Source organism: Lagopus leucura, unplaced genomic scaffold (assembly GCF_019238085.1).
Source record: "Lagopus leucura isolate 7727_CA_CO unplaced genomic scaffold, USGS_WTPT01 Super-Scaffold_100045, whole genome shotgun sequence".
In the NCBI taxonomy this organism is placed as follows: domain Eukaryota; kingdom Metazoa; phylum Chordata; class Aves; order Galliformes; family Phasianidae; genus Lagopus; species Lagopus leucura.
The window spans coordinates 3,342,544-3,366,271 of NW_024962292.1; the positions used below are offsets into that span (position 1 = coordinate 3,342,544).

At 43.8% G+C, this 23,728-nt stretch overlaps 1 protein-coding gene across 2 annotated transcripts in view; it reads left to right on the top strand.

Annotated features, from left to right (window-relative positions):
- KCNB1 (potassium voltage-gated channel subfamily B member 1) overlaps positions 1–23,372 on the top strand; it is a 101,525-nt gene extending 78,153 nt beyond the window's left edge. The window contains exons 1-2 of one of the 2 annotated variants that reach the window (XM_042884827.1): positions 8,169–8,241; positions 18,240–23,372. In XM_042884827.1, the coding sequence (XP_042740761.1) occupies positions 8,191–8,241; positions 18,240–20,258 (2,070 nt within the window). In that variant the 5' untranslated portion in view covers positions 8,169–8,190 and the 3' untranslated portion in view covers positions 20,259–23,372. Of the gene's footprint in view, positions 1–8,168; positions 8,242–18,239 lie in introns of those variants that run through there. The other variant, XM_042884826.1, reaches the window with a different exon arrangement.
- Positions 23,373–23,728: the final 356 nt, after the last annotated feature.

Genomic DNA, 23,728 nt, shown 5'->3' on the forward strand with positions numbered 1-23,728 from the left:
AATCTCTTCTACCTGATGCCTTCAGTCCAGCCCCAGCCGTGGCACAGCTCTGGCAAAACCCGTGCTCCTGTTCCTTGTCCTAAACCCCAGCCCTGTGGACACAGCTATTTTCCTGCTGCTGTCAACATAAATCAACCAGACTCCTTTTAAGCTACCTACAACTTTTGACAGCTACAGTGATGTAAATAAAGCAACTAACGCAGATGCTAATATTAATTCTCATGACCCAGTTGTGCTTCACTAATAGTATCTGGGTTACCAGCCAGGCAAGACAAGAACACAAAATATTTAGCCTGTCTCAGTCTGTTACCCCAAAAAGCAAGTGTCTGAGGATATTAATTTCTACAGCTAATCCTGCAAGGTGCCCTGCAGTGGGAAAAGGAAGGGGAAAGCTCCCAGGAATCTGTGTTCAGTGATGGTTATGGGTTCAGCCCTGCTGGATGCACAGTGGCTGGCACTGCACTGGCACTGTGATGTCCTCAGGGGTTTAGAGCACTATTTGTGGTATTATTAGCACCAGAAAGACTCCTTTCTGGTCATAAGATAATCATCCCTGTAGCCCTTTCTGACTGCTGTGTGTGTGCTCTTGCATTCCTTTGGCTTTGAGCAAGAGCTTTCACAGGTGCTTGGTTTTCTTCGGAGAGATTCAAGGACTATCAAGCATGAATTGTGTGAAAAAGTGATAAGTGTGAAACATGAATGTGGGCATGTAGGAGCATGCAGCTGAAATGAAGTGGCCAGGACATCCAAATCTGCCCCATCACCTGTCACACAGTTGGACACTGCTGCTCAGTTCTTAGGTCGGTATGGGAGCTCAGAAGCTTTGTGCTGATGCACAGCACAGAGGCACAGGGGCTGCTGCAACCCAGCTCATTATTACTCGCTTTTGCTGTAATATTGCTTCTTTAAAGCTTTGCACAGGCCCCCCACAACGGCCAGGCTGATCACTTCCACTTTTATTTATCCTTGCTGCAGGGAAGCACAGCTGAGCAATGAAAACACAGAAGTGCATGAGCGAGTGTTCTTCAGCCTCAGCACAGCTATTTAGCAGAGCAGAGTTATTGCCACACGGATGTGTGCAGGGATTTGGGCTCACAGTGATAAAGAATTAATGGGACAACACTTCCTACAAAGGACTTGCCTTGAATTTCCCAAGAACAAGCTGAGTAGAGGCAGGGACGCAGCACTGGGTGTGTGTATGGTGCAGGTGTGCTGCCTGTGTTTGCTGCGATAACCATGAGGTTACAGAGGCAGAACTGTGCTTCTCACAGCAGGTTTGGAGGCTTAATTAAGCTTCTAGTGTTCTGTAAAGTTCATTTCACTGTTCGGTGGAGGACAGTTTAGGATAAGCATAATAGGATTACTGCTGCTATATACAGACATGTAAGCCAGGAAGTCCTCATAATGGGCCTTTACCTTGTAGGAAAATCTTTTCAGAGGATGCTTTTTATAAATGGCGTGGTTACACATGCTATGGGTGTTTGGGGAAGGTAGTACTGGCCCAGGTACTCTACAGTGACACAGACTTTGGAGCACAGAGTGCATCCAGGTTTGCTGTCACTAACACTGCTGATCATGTTCTCGCTGTCCTGTGGAGCATCCTTTCCTTTTTGCCCTGCTGCTGATCCTGGGGTCGCGGTGAATATCTCTGGCTGGGGCTGTGGGAGGTGATGACTGAATCCTGGGGGGATTATGGGATTCACCACACCTCAAGCAGGGCTGCATTCACCTGGGAATGGCTCATTCATCAGCAGCGTCCCATAGAAGCAGAAGACTCACAGCAGATGGCAGAAATATGGGATGCCCTGAGCTCCAGCTGGGCTGAGATGATATTTTAGGGCTGCACTGCCCCAAACCAGAGAAGCAGAGCTCAGCAATAAGCATGTCCCATACTGCTGCTCCCAGGCAGGCCAAGCGGGTTTCCTTATCTTTGCCTTTCCTGCACAGCAGCAGGTAACTCATAGATAAAGCCATCAGTGGTTATACACACATGCAGACACTTAGCAGCTATTCTTAATCTTTCCAAATCCCCCAGTATACCTTATGTATACAGTTTGGAGCTTGTAGATTTAGCACGATAGATTGATCCTGCACACTATCTCAGTGCAAAATGACATTAATAACTAAATTCTTATGTTTTTAGTGCTGGCTAAGCTACTGCAAAGCACTGAACTGTGTAAATCTGCTCAGGGCACAGCAGCAGTGCCATCAGAGCAAGTTGTCTGGTTGTGGCTGATGTTATTACTTGGATTATATAAAGTCCAAATTCTACAGCAGCCATAGGAAAGTTTCACCAGTAATTGCTATTTGAGCGTGCACTATATGCAATCAGCTGGAACTACTGGTTTTAATTTTCACAGCTACTCCAAAATGGGGAAAATGCTTGAGAATTGAATGGCTCTTGCAGATTGGCTGCTATGGCAGTTTGAAACAGGTAGCTCTTTGAGTGCACCGCCAGGAATTTTCAACTGATTTCTCCAGTAAGAGCAAGCAGGTAGAAACCCAGTTTGCCCTTTACTCAACCCATGGTGCCATTGGGCACTGGTCCTCTCAGTCCCCTCTCCTCGCAGGGATGGATGCTGGCCATGCCAGCAGAGCCCTGGCAAGCTTATCACACTGGTGCTGGCACAGCCTCAGAACTCAGGGTGCCTGTGCACAGGCATTCTGCATCTCCTGTGGCCATGCTGGGTCTGCACTACCAATAATGGAGCTTTCAATGAGTCTTCTGCACTTCTCCCTTTTGCCTTCAGAGGAAAAAATGTTTCCACTGCGTAAACTGAGCTGTGGCCAACCACGGCTATTGTTTGTCTACGTTTTTATGTCCCTTTCAATATACGTGCCAGCTCTGCCACGTTCTGTCTGTTAGAAAACTTGGCTTTACACATTACCTCATTAAGCTTACTGTCTATCCAGCATTTTTTCCATCCTGCATGCTCCTCACTCCTTCTTACATCACTGCGATTAAACCATTTGTTTAGGCCATTAGCTGCGGAGCTCTGTGATTTTATACTCTGATGGAGTGGGAAAGGGCTGAGGAGGGGAATGTGCAGCTTTGAAGTCACAAACTGGGGGTGTCAGAGCAGAGCAGCATGAGGAGTGCGCATTTTGCAGTGCTGCTGTCACAAAGCAACACAGCAGAGCGTGGCTCTATGTCAAGAAACACTGAGCAGAGCAGTTTCTGTGTTTATTTTCTGGAGGAGCTTGAACCAGGAGAAGGAGCCTCTGAAGCTGTTGGCTTCTCTGAAGCTGTTTCGCCCAAAAACACACAGCCCCAGCAGCACAGCTCACAGCAGGACGTGCATCAGCACATGGGGTTCACCACTGCCCCCCCAGCAGAGATTTTCCAGCTGATTCCTCTGTTGCCATATCACCCACCGGGGCTGCCATAATGAAGGCCCTGTCAACTTCCAGCAGCTGCCTTCACACACTATGATTTTCCTGGGGGTATAATTTAACCCAAAGCTCTTGCTTGGCATCACATTATTTTACAGGGTTACTTAAATCCATGTTTAAACATTTCCAAATTACAGGTTGGCCCCAGAGAATCTTTTCTCAAACTAGGGTCACCTTTTTAAATATAGGCATTGAAAGTTGGTTTGTAAATTATCTGATACCTTTGGATGCAGGGCCTTCAGGGGGCAATTAAAGTGCACTCAGAGGCAGGTGCCTGTAAGACTGCAGTCTGTGCTGTGCCTGTAGGCAGCTAATTGGTGATGGAATGAGAGACTGTGAGGGAGAGGATGTGCACGATGTCAGGCTCTCATCGCGTGATGCTGTGGGCATGTTGGAGCCAGGTTGGTTCGTAACCTGGACAGTCACATCATCTGTGGGGACATTGCAGCAAGCAAAGCCAGGTGGTCCTGTGCAGGGGGAGGCAAGGGGAAGGCTCATCAGCACTGTGCATGTACATAGAGACATCATGCAGAGTAACACAGAGTCTGCTTTGGAGGGAGAGTTATAGGTTTCATGAAGGATGGACAACAATGAAGGGATGGCTGGGATGTGCACACAGGCTCCTGTCCCCTCTGCCTGGGGCCACCTCCAGGCTGCGTGACCTCTTGGCTGTGTGACTGGAGCTCCATGCAGGTGCTTAGCACGAGGATATACCTTGAGAGTCCATAAAGCTTCCTGTGCTGCAGGAGGGAAATCCCCTTGACATTGTACCTGATTCAGAGCAGTGGGAAGGAGCCCATGTACTGAGACACTGTGCCACCTGGAGACTGTCCACGTGGTGCTCACACAGCCATTCCACTGCCAAAAAAGAACACTCTAATTGACTTCTTTTCTTCAGAATGATAAAAGAGAAAAACAGCAACAAAGCCAAGAAGAGTGAAACGATAACAGCAAGAGTCTGGTTTAAATCCCCCAAAATAACATCAGCCAGAGCCTGATTTTGAACCAGCAGACAATGTGCTCCAAACACAGGGAACTTCTGATTATTTTTTTCTTCAACAGATTCTCTTTTAGCAGTAATCTGTGATCTCTTTGAGTATTTCACATTTCTTCTGCATTTTGCACCATCTTCACACAGGGAAATGGGCTGATGGTGCTCTGTGTGAGCAGTGACTTTGGAGAAACACTGGGCCTGACCTGGATTCCTCAGGGCATCCAAGCCTGCACAAATGATTTTTTTTAGTGCAGTGCCGTTGTGTGGGGACACTGCACCATGCCCCCAGCTCTGTGCCCAGCAAAACCCTCCTGGTGCAGCCCTCCTGCAGGCATGGCACCGTTCTTGTTGGTAATAATTCAGGAATGTTCAAGACCTGTTTTATTTGAGGGGTTTCAGAGGTAAACTATCAGCATTTCAGTGCTTCCTTACAGAGCAGTGAAATAACCCAGGAACGTGTGTTTTCTGGTTCATTGTTTTCTTTGCTAACTATGGTGTATGTTAGCTCGGTGGTTTAACTGGATTTTGGAGCAAAACCTAGAAGTGTAGATGGGATGGAATTTGATTAAGGCATCTTTAAATAGCAGCCTTTCCTTCCCACACAGCCCCCAGTATAGCCAGGCTGCTGCTGCTTACCAAGTGTTTGTGATTTTTTATTTGGTTTTCAATAGCATCATGTATAACATGCAGGTCTAACGGAGCCTGAGTTGCTCTTCGTGTTTTCAAGAGCAGGTTTTCAGTCAGAATACTCCAATTCTATCTGCTTTGGCAGCCAACTTGCCCCCAAGGCTCAATTGAAAGTTTTTGAGCCTCCCTTTAATGATCTGTGATAAGAGCAGGATGGGAGGGCACAGAGGTGTCTTCCCAGGTGAGCAGCTCCTCTCATTGCTTTGATGCTTCGGTGTCTTTTGAGCAGACACTCATAATTCTGGGAAGGGAGATGGTGAAGTCTGGCTGCACAGTGTGTATGGCACCTCTGTGTTTTCCGTAGGAGCAGAGCCTGACCTGCCTGGTCTCCTTATAGCATCTTCCAGCCAGAAGCCTGCCTGGCACATCTGCAGTGGCACAGGATCCAGACAAAGCATTATTTATTCCTTCTGCAAAGGTACAAAGCATAAGAGGAAATTAGCTAACAATGACAAACCTGAGCACATCCTCAGCCAAGCATAGCTGCAGCAGTAGTGAATCTGAGTCCATTTTATTCCCTCCAGAAAGAAGGGATGGAGCACTCCTCCCATCCACCTTGCAACAGTCTGCACGGACTGGGCATCTGCTCCCTGCCCTGCTGGGCTCATACTCAGTCCCCATCCCCACCCCAGCCCATGGGCTGCTCATTCATAGAATTATAGGATCATGATGTTTGGAAAAGACCTCTAAGATCATCAACCCATACCCACAGTGCCCACTGAATTATGCCGCTCAGTGCCACATCTATCTTTTTAATGAAAACCTCCAAGGATGGTGACTCCACCACCTCCCTGAGCAGCCCATTCCAATGCTTGATCACTCTTTCTGAGAAGTAAATGTTCCTAACATACAACCTGATACGCATTGATCTGGTTGGACTGCTCCTGCCCAGAAAGTGCTGACACCTCACTTCAAAGTTTTGAATCTCATGGGACTTTGCCAGCACAATTCTGTAGAGAACAAGATAACCCCGTGGAATAGTACAAGGAGAAAGAAGCAAGGTATTAAATTAAGAAAGTAATTGGTTTCGTTTGGCATTTTTACCCCTTCTCCATGTTTACACAGCTATGCAGGGTGGAACTGAACAGCAAGGCACAGATCAGGATTCACCACTTAATTTTTTTCCCCTGTGCTTGGATGGCTGCTGACAGCTACAGCTTGGGAATTTCCAATCCAGAGGGAAACCCTTCCCAAAACACCTGTACCAGAACAGTTTTCATGCAAATTACAGAACTGCATCTTGCTCTATATGCGTTAATCCATAGCAAGAGCTGAGACCAGAATGGAACTGCTGCATTTCTAGAGATCTGAACCAAGTTTTCCATGTGTGCTGGGACTCAGGGGTGCTGTCAGAGCCCCCAGCTCTGCACCAAGCCAAACTGAATGCTGTTCAGAAATGCTGCCAGTCAGTTGCATTCCGAAACCTGGCAGTGGTGTGGTTCCAGTTTATTTCCACTTACCTCTAAAATAATCAGATCGTCTCTGGTCACTGAGTGTTATTTTAAAAGTGTGTGTCTGAAATGATCCAACGAGTTTTTCAAAGGTGCTCATCATGAGATGGGGTGAGCTTTAGAAGTTCTCAAGGTCAAACCCAGAACAGCCTAATGACTCCGGGACTCAGATCTGACCTCCAACAGCAGCAATGAGCCAGGAGAACATGAGCAGTTCAGGAACCAGAAAATGAGGCTTTTGAAGCCAATAATACCCTCTGGCAGTGAGCAATCAATTGACAGAAAAATGAGAGAGAAGGAGAAAAAAAAAGAAAAGAAGGACCATTCAGCCAGGCTGCACGAAGGGTAGCGCCATAAAGCAGAACTATCTCATAAATAGAATGGCACCTTTCTTCCTTCCTTTCCTTCCCAAGGGACAGTGGCCATGGGAACAGACACGCTCTGAGCCCTCTAAAGGGGATGCAGGGGAGAGCAGATTGACCCTACTTGCAGAAGGTTAATTGGGACACACGGCTCCAGCACAGCTGCTGTTAGGAGTTTTTTTTTCCTCTCTAAGAAGTAAAGGAAAACAATAAGTCAATATTAGCTTCCCTGATGAGCCTAGCTGTTCAGGGCTGCCCTGGGGATTGCCAGCTTCACATCATGCATGGAGAGCCTCAGCTGCAGGGACTTCCACTCACATCTGTTCTGTGCCCAATTCCATCCATTTAAAGGTTATTCCTAGATCCCTTTGTTATTCCTGTAAACGTATACCTGGCATACTGAGATTTTTTTTTCTTCCTTTGGTATTTTGTCCTTTTTAGATGGCACTCAGCCTAAGGTTTGTTTTTCCCACCCTGCAGTGGGTCTGTCCCTGTGCTGGGTTTTCTCCACTTATCATTTTCAAATGCATTCTTAGAAGCATGCTGGGATCTCTTTCAGACCTCGCGCTGTAGGAGATTCTTGGCATTTTGTTCTGTAGCCATCAAGAGGCCAAACAGCAGAACAGAAATAGTGCCATTTCTGCCGACATGCTGAGGACCGGCCAGCCCCAGGAGCGTCTCCTACAGAGCACAGCTCACACTGTCCATGGTGTAATCCCCCAATCTGTAACTGGCTGCATTGTTCTGATCTGCGTGAGCAATGTGGGTCCTTGTTCAGGACCCAAATAGAGCCTAGGCTTTTCTGTAGGCAAGCAGGCACACATGGAAAGAGTTAAGCGCTGCCCTCAGAAGGTGGCTCTTACCAGTTTGTCTCAGTGGAAGAGCAGAGTGCTGAAGTGTCTGCCAGAGCTCGTTAGGGATAATGCAACCTGATCAGAAACAGAGCTTTATCCAGCGGCTCAGTGAGCCCACGGGGCGGCTCGTGGCTGACCTTGCACTGGATTGCAGGACTCCTTTGCAGGCACCGCAGTCCTGCTCCCACCCGCCTGTGTTCTTCCTGAGGAGAGTTACTGGGAAGGAAGGGATGGATGCCTCTGCTGCAGGCAGAGCCCAGTCAGACCTGTTATGGGCCATATGCACAGAGGGCTGAGTTGTTTTCTGCTGGCCAAGTACAGTTTTAATGGTAGCATCTGAAACACGCTAGATCTTCATCACAGCAGTGAGTGGGGAGTATGAGCCGAGCAGAGCCATGGTCTGAGATGGAAACAGCAGCCCGAGCCTGGGACTTCTCAGCTGAACTGCAATGGCATCTCAGAACAGGGAAACAAAGCGACCTGGCCCCCGTCCACACACGGTATGTGTTTTGCAAAACCCAAAGCTCTCATGCTCACAGCCTGTTCGATGTGCGAGATAAAGGCACTGCATGCTTGACCGAAAGCCCTGTGTTTCCCAGGACATCAAAATGGAGCATTTCCCCGATATGACAAGTTCTATCTTTGGCAAACACAAATCAGGCTCTTTAATGCACCATGTTGGCTGTGTTTGTTGAGCAAACAGTTACTAGGAGGCCTCAGCAGCATTAAAAAAAAAAGGTGATGCTGGTATTATTATTCATGGATGGAGGTGGGGAGGAGAAGGAAAAACAGTGCTGAGGTAGCCAACAAGTTCAAGTAAGGTTCAACTTTGCTATTCCAAAATCTGCTGCTATGATAATGAGACAGTCAAATCAGCTCAAATTAAGAGCTCAGGGAGGCTCAGCCTCTCAAAGAAGTACATTCGTGACAAGATTAATTTCTGCCAGCCAGTGTATAGTGTGGTATCATCCTATATTAACATAGAAACCCTGAACAAAAAACAGGCAATTGAAAACTTGCTAAAACCCTGTGAAGTGAATCATTCCCCTTCATCTTCAGTTCTGGTCTTTGCTGTTCTGCACATTGATTAAAATATGGTATACCACCTGGCACTGCTCATCTGCCATGTACAGCAAACCTTGCCTTTCCTTCTAGCCCCTCTTCTCTGCTCAAGAAACTTTCACTAAAATGCAGCACATTTTCAGTGCTGCTTTTTTCAGTTTTCAGTGACTTCGTTAGTGTAAAGGGCAAAATATCAAGTAAATGGTCATTAAAACAAACAAACAGAGATCCCCAGAGGATAGTGTAAAAACAAACAGTGCTCTCTGACAAAAAGAATAAGGTGGCTTTTTGTTCTTATTTTTCTTATTTTTCTTTCTTTTCATCTCTACTTTTTCTCCAGTTCTGTGAGCATTGGAAAAGGAGTAGTAAAGTAAAAATCTGTTTTTGTTGTGAAGTTACTTCTTGGGTACCATGACAGCAAGAATGGGGCTCAGGTGCCTGCACTGCAGGTTGGGGGCCATGCTAGCAGCATGGCAATAGCAGGGTGACCTCGGAGGGCTGTGCTGAGGAGTAGAAAGAAGGAAGAGACTGCAATGTGTGATGCCCGTGCAATGTTTATTGATGATATGCTGTTATGCAGCAGCATAGGAAAGGCCATCATAAGAGATGCTGAAAATATCTGAAAGCCCAGGGCTGTCCACAGTGGAAGGTGCTTGTTTCTTGTGGCTTTGGAACAGCAGTTAGTGTCATGCCCATGCTCCCAGAAGTCAGTGAACATGGAAACAGGGGGAGTTCCCAGGCTGCCAGCTGACACTTCAAAGAGCTTTTGCTGAGCTCAAAAGTGAGTTTAAAAAGAGAAGAAGAAAAAAAAAAAAGTATATATTTTGACACTTCTGCTTCATTTCCTGTATTTGTAGCTTAAATGCATCAAAACTGTCGCGCTGAGCTGAGATCAAACTCTTATATAGCTGCTGCGTTTTCTTTTCTGAGCAGAATTCAAACAGATTCTGTATCTGCCGTCTCTGTTTACTACTTGCTGAGGTCTCATATTGATATGAATGATTAATTGCTGAGGATTCATTTTTAGCTGCTTTGGTTTGTCTATAGTTGTTGCTATTTATTAAATATGTGATATCTAAGCAAGTGTTTAGTGCTTACAAAGGGAAGAACCATCTGTGCTTGAGACTGCAAAAACAGTGAACTGAGTGTTTTAAAGGGCTGCAGAGAAAAGCCCTGGGAACGCTGGGAGAGGGATCCACGTGTGGCTGTGTCCCCCACATCAGCCCTGATGTCTGTAGAGTGTGAACAGGAGAGAGAGCAGAGACATTGATAGGGAAAGCAGGAGTTTTATCATTATAGAAGGGGCTAAGAACTAGGGAGGTGCTGTGGGCTTAGAGAGAACCCTGCAGTGACATTTCCCATCATCTGCAGCCTTCATATGTCTCTCTTGCAAAAAGAGGGACACATATTCAACTTCTTTGCAGGAATAAACAGTTATCATCTATAATCCCTTATGTGAGCACGAAGCTTACTCACCAAGGCAATAGCTGCAAGTAAAGCTCCTCCTACATCAGGCTGTAAGCATGTGGGCAGCTGTGTGGGGCTGTGCAGCACGGGGAAGGGCTGCAGCCTGATGCAGGAGGATTTGCCTCACTAAAGAAGTAAATCTTTCCCAGATTGGAAGGCAGAAGATGGGCCCTTGTTTTAAGTTTGAATAGGAAAAAACTCTGAAGTGTGTTGGAGAAATCTCCCATGCACTGTAGGAGGCATCGAGTGTTGTGGTTTAACCTCACAGACAGCTGAACAAGTGTGATGGGGGGAGACTGAAAAGTGCATGAACTCATGGGCTGATGTAGGGATGAGAGGAGAGGAGAGGAGAGGAGAGGAGAGGAGAGGAGAGGAGAGGAGAGGAGAGGAGAGGAGAGGAGAGAAAAAATAGCAAGAAAAAAAATGTAAAAAGGAAGTAATGAGCAAACCACCTGCTGATTGATGGCAGCCAGTCCCCAAGCAGCAATACCTCCACCCTGTGTTAGTGTCAAACATTCTCAATGGGTTGAGGATATTTCCATTCTCTGTAGGGATTTACTGCTCCTGAAGGCTTCTCTGTCTGTTCATATCATTAGCACAGCTGATGCTTGTAATAGATTTATGCTTCTCCTAATGCTTTTCTGGAAAAATTGTTGATCAGGTCACCATTTTTTTGCAGACAAAACATGGAGTACTGTTCTAATTTCCTTGCTATGTGACAACCCAGTATGGTATCAATGATGAGGTGCATTTCCCTGCAGCAAAACTAATTATACCTTTTGGTGAGGAAGTGGCAGTGAAACTGGTTTAGTCTTCCAAAAGATTCCACACTGTAATATGCAGGACTAATGTGCCTTAGATTCAAAAAGAATTAATATCAATTATTTTCATGCATATTCATGAGAAAAAGGCTGGTTTAGCAATCAAGCTAATAGTTTTTGCTAAATTACATTTAGTTGATTTCATGCTAAATCTTGGCACATTCCTGATTCAATTTAACTATTAAATAAAACCTCCCACATCTACAGCAGTGAACCCCAACATTTTCATCTCAGCAGCCCCTGAAGACAGTGACTGAGGCTGAGCAGATTCTTGGAACACTGGGAGTTATTCATGAGTGTTGTCTCTTCCTGGTGCAGAGTTGAACCATGAAAGGACCTTAAGGAGCAGTTCCCAGACATTCAGTGCTGCTGAGTGCTTAGGAATTGACTTTCTTTTGTTTTTCTGCATTATAACCATTGGTTACTGGATACAAGAGAGAAAGCAGGAGTGAGAGAAGTACCTGATAGAGGAGCACAAAGCTTCAGGGATGGTTCTATCTGAGAGAAGGTCTAGAGTCTGGCTCTGATAGATGCACTGAGTGTCATGGTTAGTGGGCATGGTCGTAATGGGTTAGTGGTTGGACTAGATGATCCGAGTGGTCTTTTCCAACCTTAATGATTCTATGATAACAGCTAATGCCTTGCCATAACGCCAGCAAAACCCATGGAAATAGAAGGTTGCTGTAACAGATACAGGTGCTGGTCACCAACAAAGGACCCTATGACGTGTTGCTTCTTATTGAAATGGAATTGTATTTTGAGGTCTAGCACTCTGCTATGTCAGATTAAGGATCACAGAAGGCATTAGGACAGGGGGAATAAAAAAAGCATAGATAGGAAAGAAAGTGACCTGGATGTGTGAAGAAAAGGTAAATAAAATCAGAAAAAGAGAATTAGAAAATGAAGTACAAGTTGTGAGAAAAGAGAATGAAACAAACTACTGTTCTGAATAAATGTGCCCTGGAAAAATACTGGGTTTCCTCTATAGGAAACCCAGCATGGTTTCCCAGCATACTTTCCTGGTTTCTTGCAGAGTGTTTAAGAGCAGGTGGGATGTTCTGTGCATTGTGCATGAGGTTTTCGCCTGCCTTTCAGGGACCTGAAACCTGGGGAAAAAAGGGGAAATCTGAGCTTCTATGTGTTTGTTTTCTAACTTTCCCCAGTGGCAGAAATAGGACAGATGCTTCCCTCTCATCCTTTCTCAAGCACTATTACTTTACTGATGTCTGAAGGCTGCATATGCCTTTGAAGTTTGCCTTTTCAGTATTTTCATTCGTTTATCATTTTCTTCTCCTGTGCACCATTTGCATCTGGGCTTTGCTCAAAAGGAAGACTGACATCATTTATCATTTAATGCAGCTTGATAGCTCACTGACAACTAAACATGTTCTTAGCAGCATTAAGGAATTTACAGGCAGTCATGCCTGAAGGCTACTTCTCTGCCCACTTCAGCTTAGTCAGCAGCAGTTGCTGCAGCAGCTCTGGATGCCTGTGTGTAAGTGAAGCACTGGCATATAACCAGCAGAAGTACTGTATCCCCTTTTAGGCCAAGTAGACATAGTCTCCCAATAGATAGAATTACTACTTGCTATAGCCGAAATCAAGGAATTAACTAGTGTTCAGTCTGCACTCTGTCAGGCAATGAAAAAATTAAGATCTCAGGCAGTACAAAATGAAATAGAAATACTTTTTGTTTTATAGATTTTATACTGTGCAGTAATGCTTACAGAAGAGCAGAGGCATTTGAACTCTCCCAGACTGTGCACACAGTGACAGAGAGCACTGCAGGATGTAGGCTGATGGTGCAGGGTCCTACACCTCCAGAGGACAGAGCTTGTGGTGGAAATGGGTCTCAAGATGGAGAAGTGGCATGGAAAGTGCCAGATCAGGTACAACTTGTAAGCATAGGCTTCTATTCCCCAGAAATCAGGGGGATCTAGAGACTTGGGTGGGGGCTGTGCAGATTCAAGGTCTTAATTTGCATCCTTCTATGCACACACAAAAGAACAGGACTGAAAGTTGTGTATATCTTCCTTGCCTCTTTATCCTCATTTCCTTGTCACAATCCAAGAAGAAAGCGTTACCATTCTTAATGGCCTCAGTGCTTTCTAGATAAAGATATCCTGAAAGTCCGATGGTCAGAATCATGGCATCAGAAGTGAGAATATTCTTCAGAGTTTCAGAATAAGTAGGCATTTTCTAGTGAAGAGGTGTTTCCCAAAGCAAGTCCCTGTTAATAAATACCTGCTGTGAGTGGGTGATATTCCCCTGTGCTCCACAAAGTGGGGAGGAGATTAAGGAACTCTCCATCTGTTTCTGTGGGGTATGGCTCAAAATACATTATGATCTGTGTCTCAGGGCCTGGGGAGACATGGGCTGGCATCGGCACGGCAGGAGGGAGCTGGGCAGTCTGACTCCAAGTATATTGTTTGCTTGGGGAAATGGGAAGGCTGCAGGAAAAATCCCTTAGTAAATGGAGCATATGAATGAAACCTGGTCCTGCTGCCAAGTTTATTCTGCATGTCCTCATGGAGCTAAAAAAGTGCATTAGACTAAACCATTATTGAACTTCTTGATTACATAACAATTTCCTCATCGTATTTCCAAGAATATTGAATCTATCTATATTCAAACACCCTCCTACTCTCTCCCACACACCACCCCTTCTCCTTTCTATATCAGCTTCATTACTGAGGATGAAGACAGAAAAAGTATAGGGCATGTTGCCATGAGCAGATAGAGCTCAGATGCTTACACTGGGATTTTAGAGCCATCTATGGGATTTGGACAGCCTATTGTCATTCATTTCAATGGCTTTGAGAATCTCCAGTCTTATACTTTGACATTAGTTAGGGTTCTTTGCAGTGCAAAGACCAGATGCATATTACCAAACCTAACACTGCCTGAAACTTACCCCACCTGTGGGATAGCACTCGCAGTTTTGCTGCCCACCAAATTCTGCAACTTACTCACATAATCAGCTTGCACGTCTCATTTTGCATCTGTAATAACCAGCCTGTATGCACAGTCATGCTAATCACTTCCAGGAAAGTGCTTTAAATTCATTCAAAAGCTTGCCCTGCCTGCCCTTGGGTTATTCAGCTTCCACAAAGAAATCATACCAGCAATACAGATTCACTCAGTAAAAGTCTTTGCAGAACAGACTATTTGACTGTTTTCTGGAACCCTGCCCTGTACATACTGAGTCGTGCACTGCAAGACAGTGCTGTCTTTAAGAGCCAGTCCAATACCCTCTGCGAGCCACTGAGTAAAGTACCTGATGGGGAAATTCACCACTTATGGTGTGCTGCAGCAGGTGAAATGTAAAAGCAAATGCAGAAATAGAGAAAGGGGAGGAACTTACACAGCTTATTTCATGCGACCTTCTAGAAGAAATGGTCCTGGGAACATGGCATCAGAAGCATATGGCTCAAAAGTGAACCTGGAAGAGCGAAGGAAAGAGGGAATGGTGGGAATTGCATGGAAGGGCTGGCAATCACACTGAGCACCCCTAGAGTGTGAGGTATTGAAACAGGCTGCCCAACAAGGTGGTGGAGTCACCACCCCTAAAGGTGTTTGAGAAAAGGGTAGATGTTGCACTGAGAGGTATTGTTTAGTGGGCACTGTGGTTATGGGTCTAGAGTAGTCATGAGTTGGTGGTTGAACTAGATGATCTTATTGGTCTTTCCAACCATAATGATTGTATGATTCTATGATAAGCACTCGTAGTAGTGTATCTTTCCTTCCACTTTCTGTGTCTCATTACTGACAATGGAAAATGCAAAAGCTGCAGTGCCAGAGAATCAGTATGTCTGTGATAGGAAGTTCCATCAGACAGACGGACGGTCATTTCTGTAACCTAATATACAAGATTGTAAATATCTTGATATAGAGAGTTGTGCCATTGAACACACTGCTAATGCTCGGCAGCAACAGCAACTAGATCCTGTTTGCTGCAGACAGCTGCTCGTCAGGTGGGTTTTTGGGTGGTGCACACTGCAAGACATGTCTTAGAGAAGGATCCTCTAAAACGCCTTCTTGATAAATTTATCCTCTGTTGTTTTGGTATTTTTCAACTGAAAAGTGCTCTGAATACTTGAGGACAGTCAACCCACATTTGGAAGTTTTTCTTAGCCTGACAGCCTTCTAAAGATGTATGATTGCAGCAGACCAACAAAGGAGAAAATCTTTATCTTAGGAATACAGGTAACATCTCGCTGCAACTTGCTGGAGAAATGATAAATGTCTCTGTCTGTTTATTGCTTTGCTCCGTGGCTAGATCTGCTAGACTGAAAACAAATTTTACCCTCGGATCTCCTAGTTTTCAAATTTATGTTCATCTGGCATTGCCTTGATCTTCAAAGCAGTAAAGTATATCAAAAGAAACAAGGTTTGACACCAATTACTGCTTCTGGATGGCATCCACTGAATAAAGATGGAGTGATAATATTTACACTGAAAACGAAGGAGATAAAACACACTAGGTACATCTAAGTCTACAAATAAGCCCCTCTGTGCATAGTGGGCAGAGATAAAGCCCAGCAAGAAATTGGAAACTGCTATTGAAAACATCCCAAACACCTTCAGAAATCACAAGTTGTAAACAAAAAAATCGCTGCAAAACACTGAAAGAGCCTTCTAGGAAAGCAAATGTGGCTCCCTGCTTCTGGGAAAATTTTCTGGTCTTTAGGAGGTGATCTTTCAAATTAATCTGCAGAAATAGCTGTCTGAATTTCTCCCCACTTCAGCATAAAGTCCTCTATCAAAATATCTCCATCAGTTTCGCCTCATTTTTCACCTTTTCTTTCAGCCAAATAGAAGCAGAATCCATGAGTAAGCTTAGATGGTTGCTTCTTCTGATTGCTCATAAGCCAGATTGTATTTCTGCTGACCTCTTCCTACCACTCAATTAACTGAAATGCAGAGATTCATTTTGAAGCTGTTTCCTATCAGTAGATTGTCTTCAGTGAATACATTTTTATACACCTAACACCAAACTTTCTTATAAACAATCTGTTTTGAAAAGAAAGGAAATCTTTCCTGCATTTCTCCTAGTAAATATTAAGTAACTGAAAGTGATGATATTTTAAAATTCCCAGCATTGCAGAGGAAGGCATTTACACCATTCACTTTTTTTCATTTAATCCAATTTAAGCAATGAAAACAGACTGTTTAATGGAACTAATGTTTGTTTCTAGTCAGATTTCATTCTTCAGATTAAATTACTAGGTCTGCACTGTCATGGTCAAATCAAAGTTAACATTTTCAGTGATTTAAATGTGGATGTTTTTTGTTACATTGATTAGGAAGGGTTTTTTAACCTGCAAGGAGATTTTAGAACACTTTTAGAAGTCAAACTGTCAAAATTGAAAGTCTTACTTTAAATTTGGATTTTTTGAAGGTGTGTGAGCTGACTTTTCTCCAAAAACAGTAGCTGAATTTAATTCAAGTGAAGCTTCCAACCTTTGCAGAACACTTCTGTCTTTCAGCTTCGGAGAAGAGTTGAGGCTCTTCCAGAGACAACTAGAGTGTTTCTAATCCATATTGCGTCTGCGTGTTTCTTGTACAGTAACAAGGCTTGTACTGCTGTAGGGACTGTGCATTCCACAGTCTGATAGCTCCTGACCACTAGAATATCTGTGCTGGATTTGTCTGAAGAGACATCCTGCAAGAATTTCTTTCTGCAGAGCCCCGTGTGGTTATTGTGGACATTCTGGTGTTGTGAAGCTGGCTGAGAGACATTGCTGTGAGGAAAGCTGCTATCCAGTTATATGGGCAAGGAAGGACATGGGCTCAGAGCATGTCAGATTTGCAATTCGTGATGCAGAACTCCTGTCATACATCTTATAATTCATTGCTTCGTATTGTGTATTTAGTCATCACACACATATTTTGCAATTGATTTTATGCTTCTTTTCTATCTCAAGCGGAAGAAAAGCAAGCATAAGGGACCAGCTTACACTGCCATGAATGCATAAAACATTAGTCACGTACACATGTGTTTTGAAATCATTTCTGTATTTTGGCAGTAACCTAAGAAACTAGATATATTCCTACCCAATTAACAAGCTAGAGAAAGAACTCACTAGTAGAAAAAAAACATTCCTCAAATTGTCTGTCAGCTCTAAAACCTCCCTCAAATGACTTTAAAAGAAAACGTAATTAGGGAAACTGGAAAGAACAGAATTAAAACAGATATGAAGGACAGTCTGCCTACAGTATCTGAACACTGCAAACATGCTAATCTAGCATTTCATGCTTTCCAGTTCTGCATAAAGTCAATGGCCCAGGAGCTGAGCATGTGTATGTGATTTTTTTCAGAAAGGTTTCTCACTGCAAAGCCTTCTCATCTCTTTGCACACTCTTGTTCTCAAGATCTGGTTTCTACCAGGGGCAGAGCTTTCCACTGGCTGGATTTGCCCTGTCTAGGCTGTCTCGTTGTTGTGCAGTTCCATTCACCTGGCTGGGTTTGCTGTCTTCCCTTGTTGTGGTGAGGAGCTGGGATGGCCGTTTGTTTATACACAGAAAAGCTCACGTCTCAAAATACTTTAGAAAGCTTCAGAACATTTTTTGTGTCTTTCACAACTATCGAGTTTCAAATTAGAGATGAAACATTCAAAAAGAGTATATTACTTGTGCACTGACGTGGTGAAAATATACACACATCACTATAATAAGCCACAGGCAAGCAAAAATAGTAGACATAGCCATGCATTAAATGGAGGACATCACTGTGACTGAATCTTGCATTCACAATTACATTCCCTCGTGCTTAGATTTCAGAGATGGTTGTCCAGATGGGCTTTGTTGGGCACCTAATTAGTAGTTAATCAAAAGGTCCTGCTGTGAACTGCTTCACAGTCCTTCTGGCATCCTAGCTGCTTGGAACACACTGAAAATGAATGAGATAAATGCACACGAGTCAAAGTAGATGTTTTATCTGCTCTATGCATCTGTTATAACTCAAAGCAGTTTTCCAAATAAAATCACTTCAGGATGCATTTCCATGTACTAAAAGCTAAATTAGTCTAGAAATTCAAAAATGGAAGCACAGCCATGTGTATTAATGTGATGGTACATGTGAAATGCAAAGGTAGATCATGTAATATATTCTGAGCCAAACTCACTGTCTTCTCTTTCCTTTCCAGATTTTGGCAATCATTTCCATCATGTTTATTGTACTATCTACAATTGCCTTGTCCCTAAACACACTTCCTGAATTACAAGGCATGGATGAATTTGGGCAGACGACAGATAATCCTCAACTTGCCCATGTGGAAGCAGTGTGCATTGCATGGTTTACAATGGAATACCTCTTGCGGTTCCTATCCTCGCCTAAGAAATGGAAGTTTTTCAAAGGCCCACTGAATGCTATTGATTTGCTAGCTATCCTACCATACTATGTCACTATCTTTCTCACAGAATCCAATAAAAGTGTACTTCAGTTCCAAAATGTACGACGAGTGGTCCAAATATTTCGGATTATGAGGATACTCCGGATTCTAAAGCTTGCCCGGCACTCAACGGGTTTACAATCCTTGGGGTTTACACTGAGGAGAAGTTACAATGAGCTTGGCTTACTCATCTTGTTTTTGGCCATGGGCATTATGATCTTTTCCAGCTTAGTGTTTTTTGCAGAAAAAGATGAGGACGATACAAAATTCAAGAGCATCCCAGCTTCCTTCTGGTGGGCAACAATCACCATGACAACAGTAGGCTATGGAGATATCTACCCCAAAACACTTTTAGGTAAAATAGTAGGAGGACTGTGCTGCATTGCTGGAGTGCTGGTGATTGCTCTTCCTATCCCAATTATTGTCAATAACTTCTCTGAGTTCTACAAAGAGCAGAAGAGGCAAGAGAAAGCCATTAAGCGCAGAGAAGCTCTTGAAAGGGCCAAAAGGAATGGTAGTATCGTCTCCATGAACATGAAGGATGCATTTGCCCGTAGTATAGAACTTATGGACATTGTGGTTGAAAAGAATGGAGAAAGCATAGCCAAAAAGGATAAAGTTCAGGACAATCATTTATCTCCCAACAAGTGGAAATGGACCAAGAGAACACTCTCTGAAACTAGCTCTAGTAAATCTTTTGAAACTAAAGAACAAGGATCTCCAGAAAAAGCTAGGTCGTCTTCAAGCCCCCAGCACCTGAATGTCCAACAGCTAGAAGACATGTATAACAAAATGGCAAAGACTCAGTCACAGCCAAACCTTAACACTAAAGAGTCAAGTCAACCTGGAAAGCAAAAGGAAGAGCTAGAAATGGAGACCCTTCCCGGCCCTATGGTGCCCTTGCTGACAACTCGCACCGATGGGATCATTGACATGAGGAGTATGTCCAGTATTGACAGCTTCATAAGTTGTGCTGCAGAGTTCCCTGACTCTGGGAGGTTTTCCCACAGCCCACTCGCTACACTTCCCTGCAAAGGTGGCGTTAATGTGATTCAGGAGCAGAGCAGAGCAGAAGGGAGTAGTGCCAGATTTGCAGAAATAAGCTCTGAAGGCAGCCACCGTTCTGCTTTTTTCATAGAAAGTCCAAAAAGCTCCATAAAGGCCAGTAACCCTTTAAAACTAAGATCTCTGAAAGTCAACTTCATGGAGGAGGATGCCAGCACATTAGTACCAGCGTCAAATGTCCTGAGAATATATCCAGACACTCTCAAGAGCAGGGGAGCTGCTTCTGCCACTGTCACAGATACTTCTTTACTCTCTGACAGATCTCTCATGAGCCCAGAAACCTCCATCTACACAACTGCAAGTGCAAGAACACCTCCAAAGTCACCAGAGACACAGACAGCCATAGCTTTCAACTTCCATGATGCCGGCATTCACAAATACATAGATGCTGACACTGATGACGAAGGTCAGCTGCTTTATGATTCAAGTCCTCCTGGAAATGTGAGTCCTAAGTACAATGTTACAAACATTGGTTATCTAAAGCAAAAGGACAATGTTTATAGAACAGAGAAGAACCATCTAGAAGCTGCTGCTTTACCCACCTCCCCTAAGCTAATAGGGCAAAACTGCATTTATTCTATGGAAGGTATCACTGGAAGAACCCAGGGCAATCAGGAGACTGTCAGACTAGAAAATCACATTTCCCCAGAAGTCCACGTATTACCAGGCAGTGGAGGACATGCTAACACACATGATCAAAGCATCTGAACAGGCTCCAAGATAACTTACTGAAAGTTTAAGGGAATGTCCATACAGTCAACTCAAAAACAAAAAAGGAAAAACAAAAAACAAAAAACAAAAAACAAACAAACAAAAAAGAGCTTCTGCATGGCATGAACTTGGCTGAAACAAGCCATCTGTTTCTAAAAGTCTGAGGGGAGGTCCAGTGTGGGTTTGTGAAAATGTCCTTCTCTGAAACAACTCTAAAGACATTGCCCACATCAGTCAAAAATAAGGATTGCAAATCATGATCACACATTGATCTCCTTTCATGTTGTCCAGTGAAGCCAATGTGACCAAATATCCATCCATTCCCCTTGAACGCTAGAGCTCCTTTTGGAAATATTAACACCTGATTTGCGTTAGTTCCATAAAGGATGCCAAGGCAGCCAGATATGAACTCTGGAATAATTTGCTGGGGTTGGTATAAAGCTATCTAAAACACAATGCTCTCTGCTTCAGGGCAGCTGTTCCTCATCTACAGCTTTCTCTGATGGATATTATGTCTAAAGGTAACAGGGAACACTTGCATTATTAGAAAAATCCAAGTGAAAACCATTTAAAATAAATAGCGGTCTAGAGAAACCAGTTATTAAAATGCTCTGTGTGTGTTTAACAATACTATATCCTGTAGGACCTGACGTTTTCTTTTGAAACATCAGCAGGGTGAGTTGCACCACTTGTATCTAACTCCAAACACCCCTTAGGACGTAGTGAAACTCGCACTTACCCTCTGCTAAAATTAAAAGCTGCCCTTGGGCCAGCACATGGCCCTTGGGGCACACACAGCCCATGCTGGGAAGGTGTGAAGGAGCCATGCAGAAGCAGGGATCTCCGGCAGCATCACAGCCCCCTTCCTGCAGCTGGGGAGCGTGGGGTTAGAAGGGGAGCTCAGCTCCTCTCTGGGCTCCTGGCTGCACCATGGCAGCTCCCGGCCCTACAGGGATGGCCGAGTGCAGTAGCTGGCCCTAGGTTTGGTCCGAGCATGGCCGGCTCCTCGGTCCTACCCTTCCCGCCCGCGCCCTGACTTCAGGCATCAGCTGAAGTCTCGCCCTTGGCGTAGGAGAGGAACCAGTTGGTCTGAAGCTTTTCGCGCCCACGTGGCGTGGTGAAAGATATGCAAGCATTACATAAATATGCAAAAAGAGGGATTCTTTAGCTACCCGCCCCGGGCCTGGTTGTGCTCTCTCTTGTCAGGAGGTTGGGTGGGAGCATCTCCTGTCGTGTTGGTGCATCCAGCACCGCAGGGAGATTGCCAGAGACAGCAGGACCAGGCCTGATGTTTTAATAGCATCCACTCATTTTTAAGTGAAAGAAGAAAAAAATAATACAAAAAAATAATAAAAAAAAAAAGATTTGACCATTTTAAGTGAACAGAACTAGCAGCCACCAGCCTAGGTTTTTAAAATATTATTGTTTCAATAAAGTTCTGTCAAATTGTGTAGGAAATAATTTGTCTTTGGTTTTTAATACTGGGGGGGAAAAGCACTTTACGTTGACTTTTTGTTGTTGTTGCAATGCTGGAGTAGGATAGCAGAGTGTAACAATCAAGCACTTTAATCAAGCACTATTTTAATTTGTGCCTCCTGTCGTGACTGTGATTTGTTACACACCGGTAGCAAGTCACAACCTGTCCTGTGATAACTGTGATGGTAATCTTTTATGTTGTTATCTGTTTCTACTGTAAAACTCAGTTGTAAATAACTCTGTCAATAAGTGTTTCCTGACCTATTTTGGAGCACCTGCCGGGGCGTGTAGCTATCTGCATGCAACAGGTCTTGGGGCGTGCAGAGGCACAGGACTCGGGAGCGGAGGCGCACGCTGGAGGAAGACTATAACCATGCGAGCCCACTGCGTTTTGTCCCTTCCCCTTGTGAAAAAGCTGTTGGTTGGTCCTGAATGTAACTGTCTGTCCGTCCGAGCTGTACAGTACTTCTGTCTGTAATCCATAATAGTGAATGCAGCATGTACGGACAAAAGCAATAAGCACATATCTGTTTTAGGAACTGTTATGGGTTACGATGATAGCTTTGCTAGGTCTCTCCGTGGCACAAACCCTCATGCATGCTGGAGCGGTTGTCCCACTGGGCTCCTGGCGGTGGGATGCAGCCCGAGGCACTGCTCACGCGTCCTCCTTGCCTCCTGCAAGGACAGGCCCTAGGGAATGCGCAAGTGAGACCTGAGCCACCACCTCATGAATTCGCCCGCTGGCAGTGGAAGAGGCCTCATGTCATGCAGAGAATTACGTGGGAGGTACTCAAACTCAGTGAGTTGCTCGAACTCGGTGCGAGCAAACTGTGCTCTCCAGGGTATTTACACAGGGCCAATTCCTGAGGTTCCTCAGCTTTTGCTCTGTCTTCACTCAGTCAAAACCACCATTCCTCCAAATGGGCTCTTTGCCTGGTGAAGGACTTTAGGATTTGGCCATAGTAAATACAAGTGTACTTAAAGGAACTGACGTATTGCTAGTTAAGATTGAGTCGTTATGAAGAAGTAAAGTGACTTTCCAGCAGATAAGCTTTAAATACTGATTTATTCTATGGCTTTCCAAGGCCATGGACTGGCAATGAGAAATTTTAACGAGAACAGTCTTAACATAACCTCTATGTTTCAGTGATCATTCATGTCTGCCATCAGCACAAATGTAAAAAGAAAAAAAAAAAAATCAGGGACAATTTTTTTGATAAAGTAAGTAATAGTGATTTCCAAGCTAAATATTTTTAGAGCTGATGCTTTCATGTGGAAAAAAGTCATATTTTACATATCACAAAAGTGAGCATATTTAAATATAGCCATATAGTGTAGTATTTACCACACTTTCATCCAAATTGATGTATTTGGTTTATAGATGGCACTGACAAAAATGTATAGATCAACGATTCTATCATTTTTAACTGATAATCAACTGGTGCAACTCTCCTTGTAACCAAAGGCCCTCTGTTTGCCTTGTGTGTTTACTTACAACACATATCTTATATCATCTATTTAGTCCTACCTTTAAAGTAGCATTTTATTGAGTCACTTTTGAAAGTCAAATTCAAAAGTATCATTAAAAATCTACCTTTTAAGTCTGAATAGCCAAAGTCCTATAGATTTCTTATAGAAAGCAAATAATTTAAAATTGAGCATATAATATGCTTGAAGAGCATTTCTTTCTTATTTGTGTATGAAGATGTAGCTCTCATTTTGTGCCCAGTTAAAAAGGAAGTATGTTTAATTTATTTTAATGAAATAAAGTCTGATTATGAAGTATGTACCTATATATGTGTGTGTGTGCATAATACACATATATATAATGTAAGCACTGGGAAATCTACTCTAATGTAAAGCTATGGTAGACTAAATCTGTACTCATTACAAAAGGAAAGACAGTGCTTTGAAAACATAGTGCTCACTAAATCCTATAGATACTAGAAAGACAATTTCATTTTATAGTTTGTTTGGTACATATCTCCCAG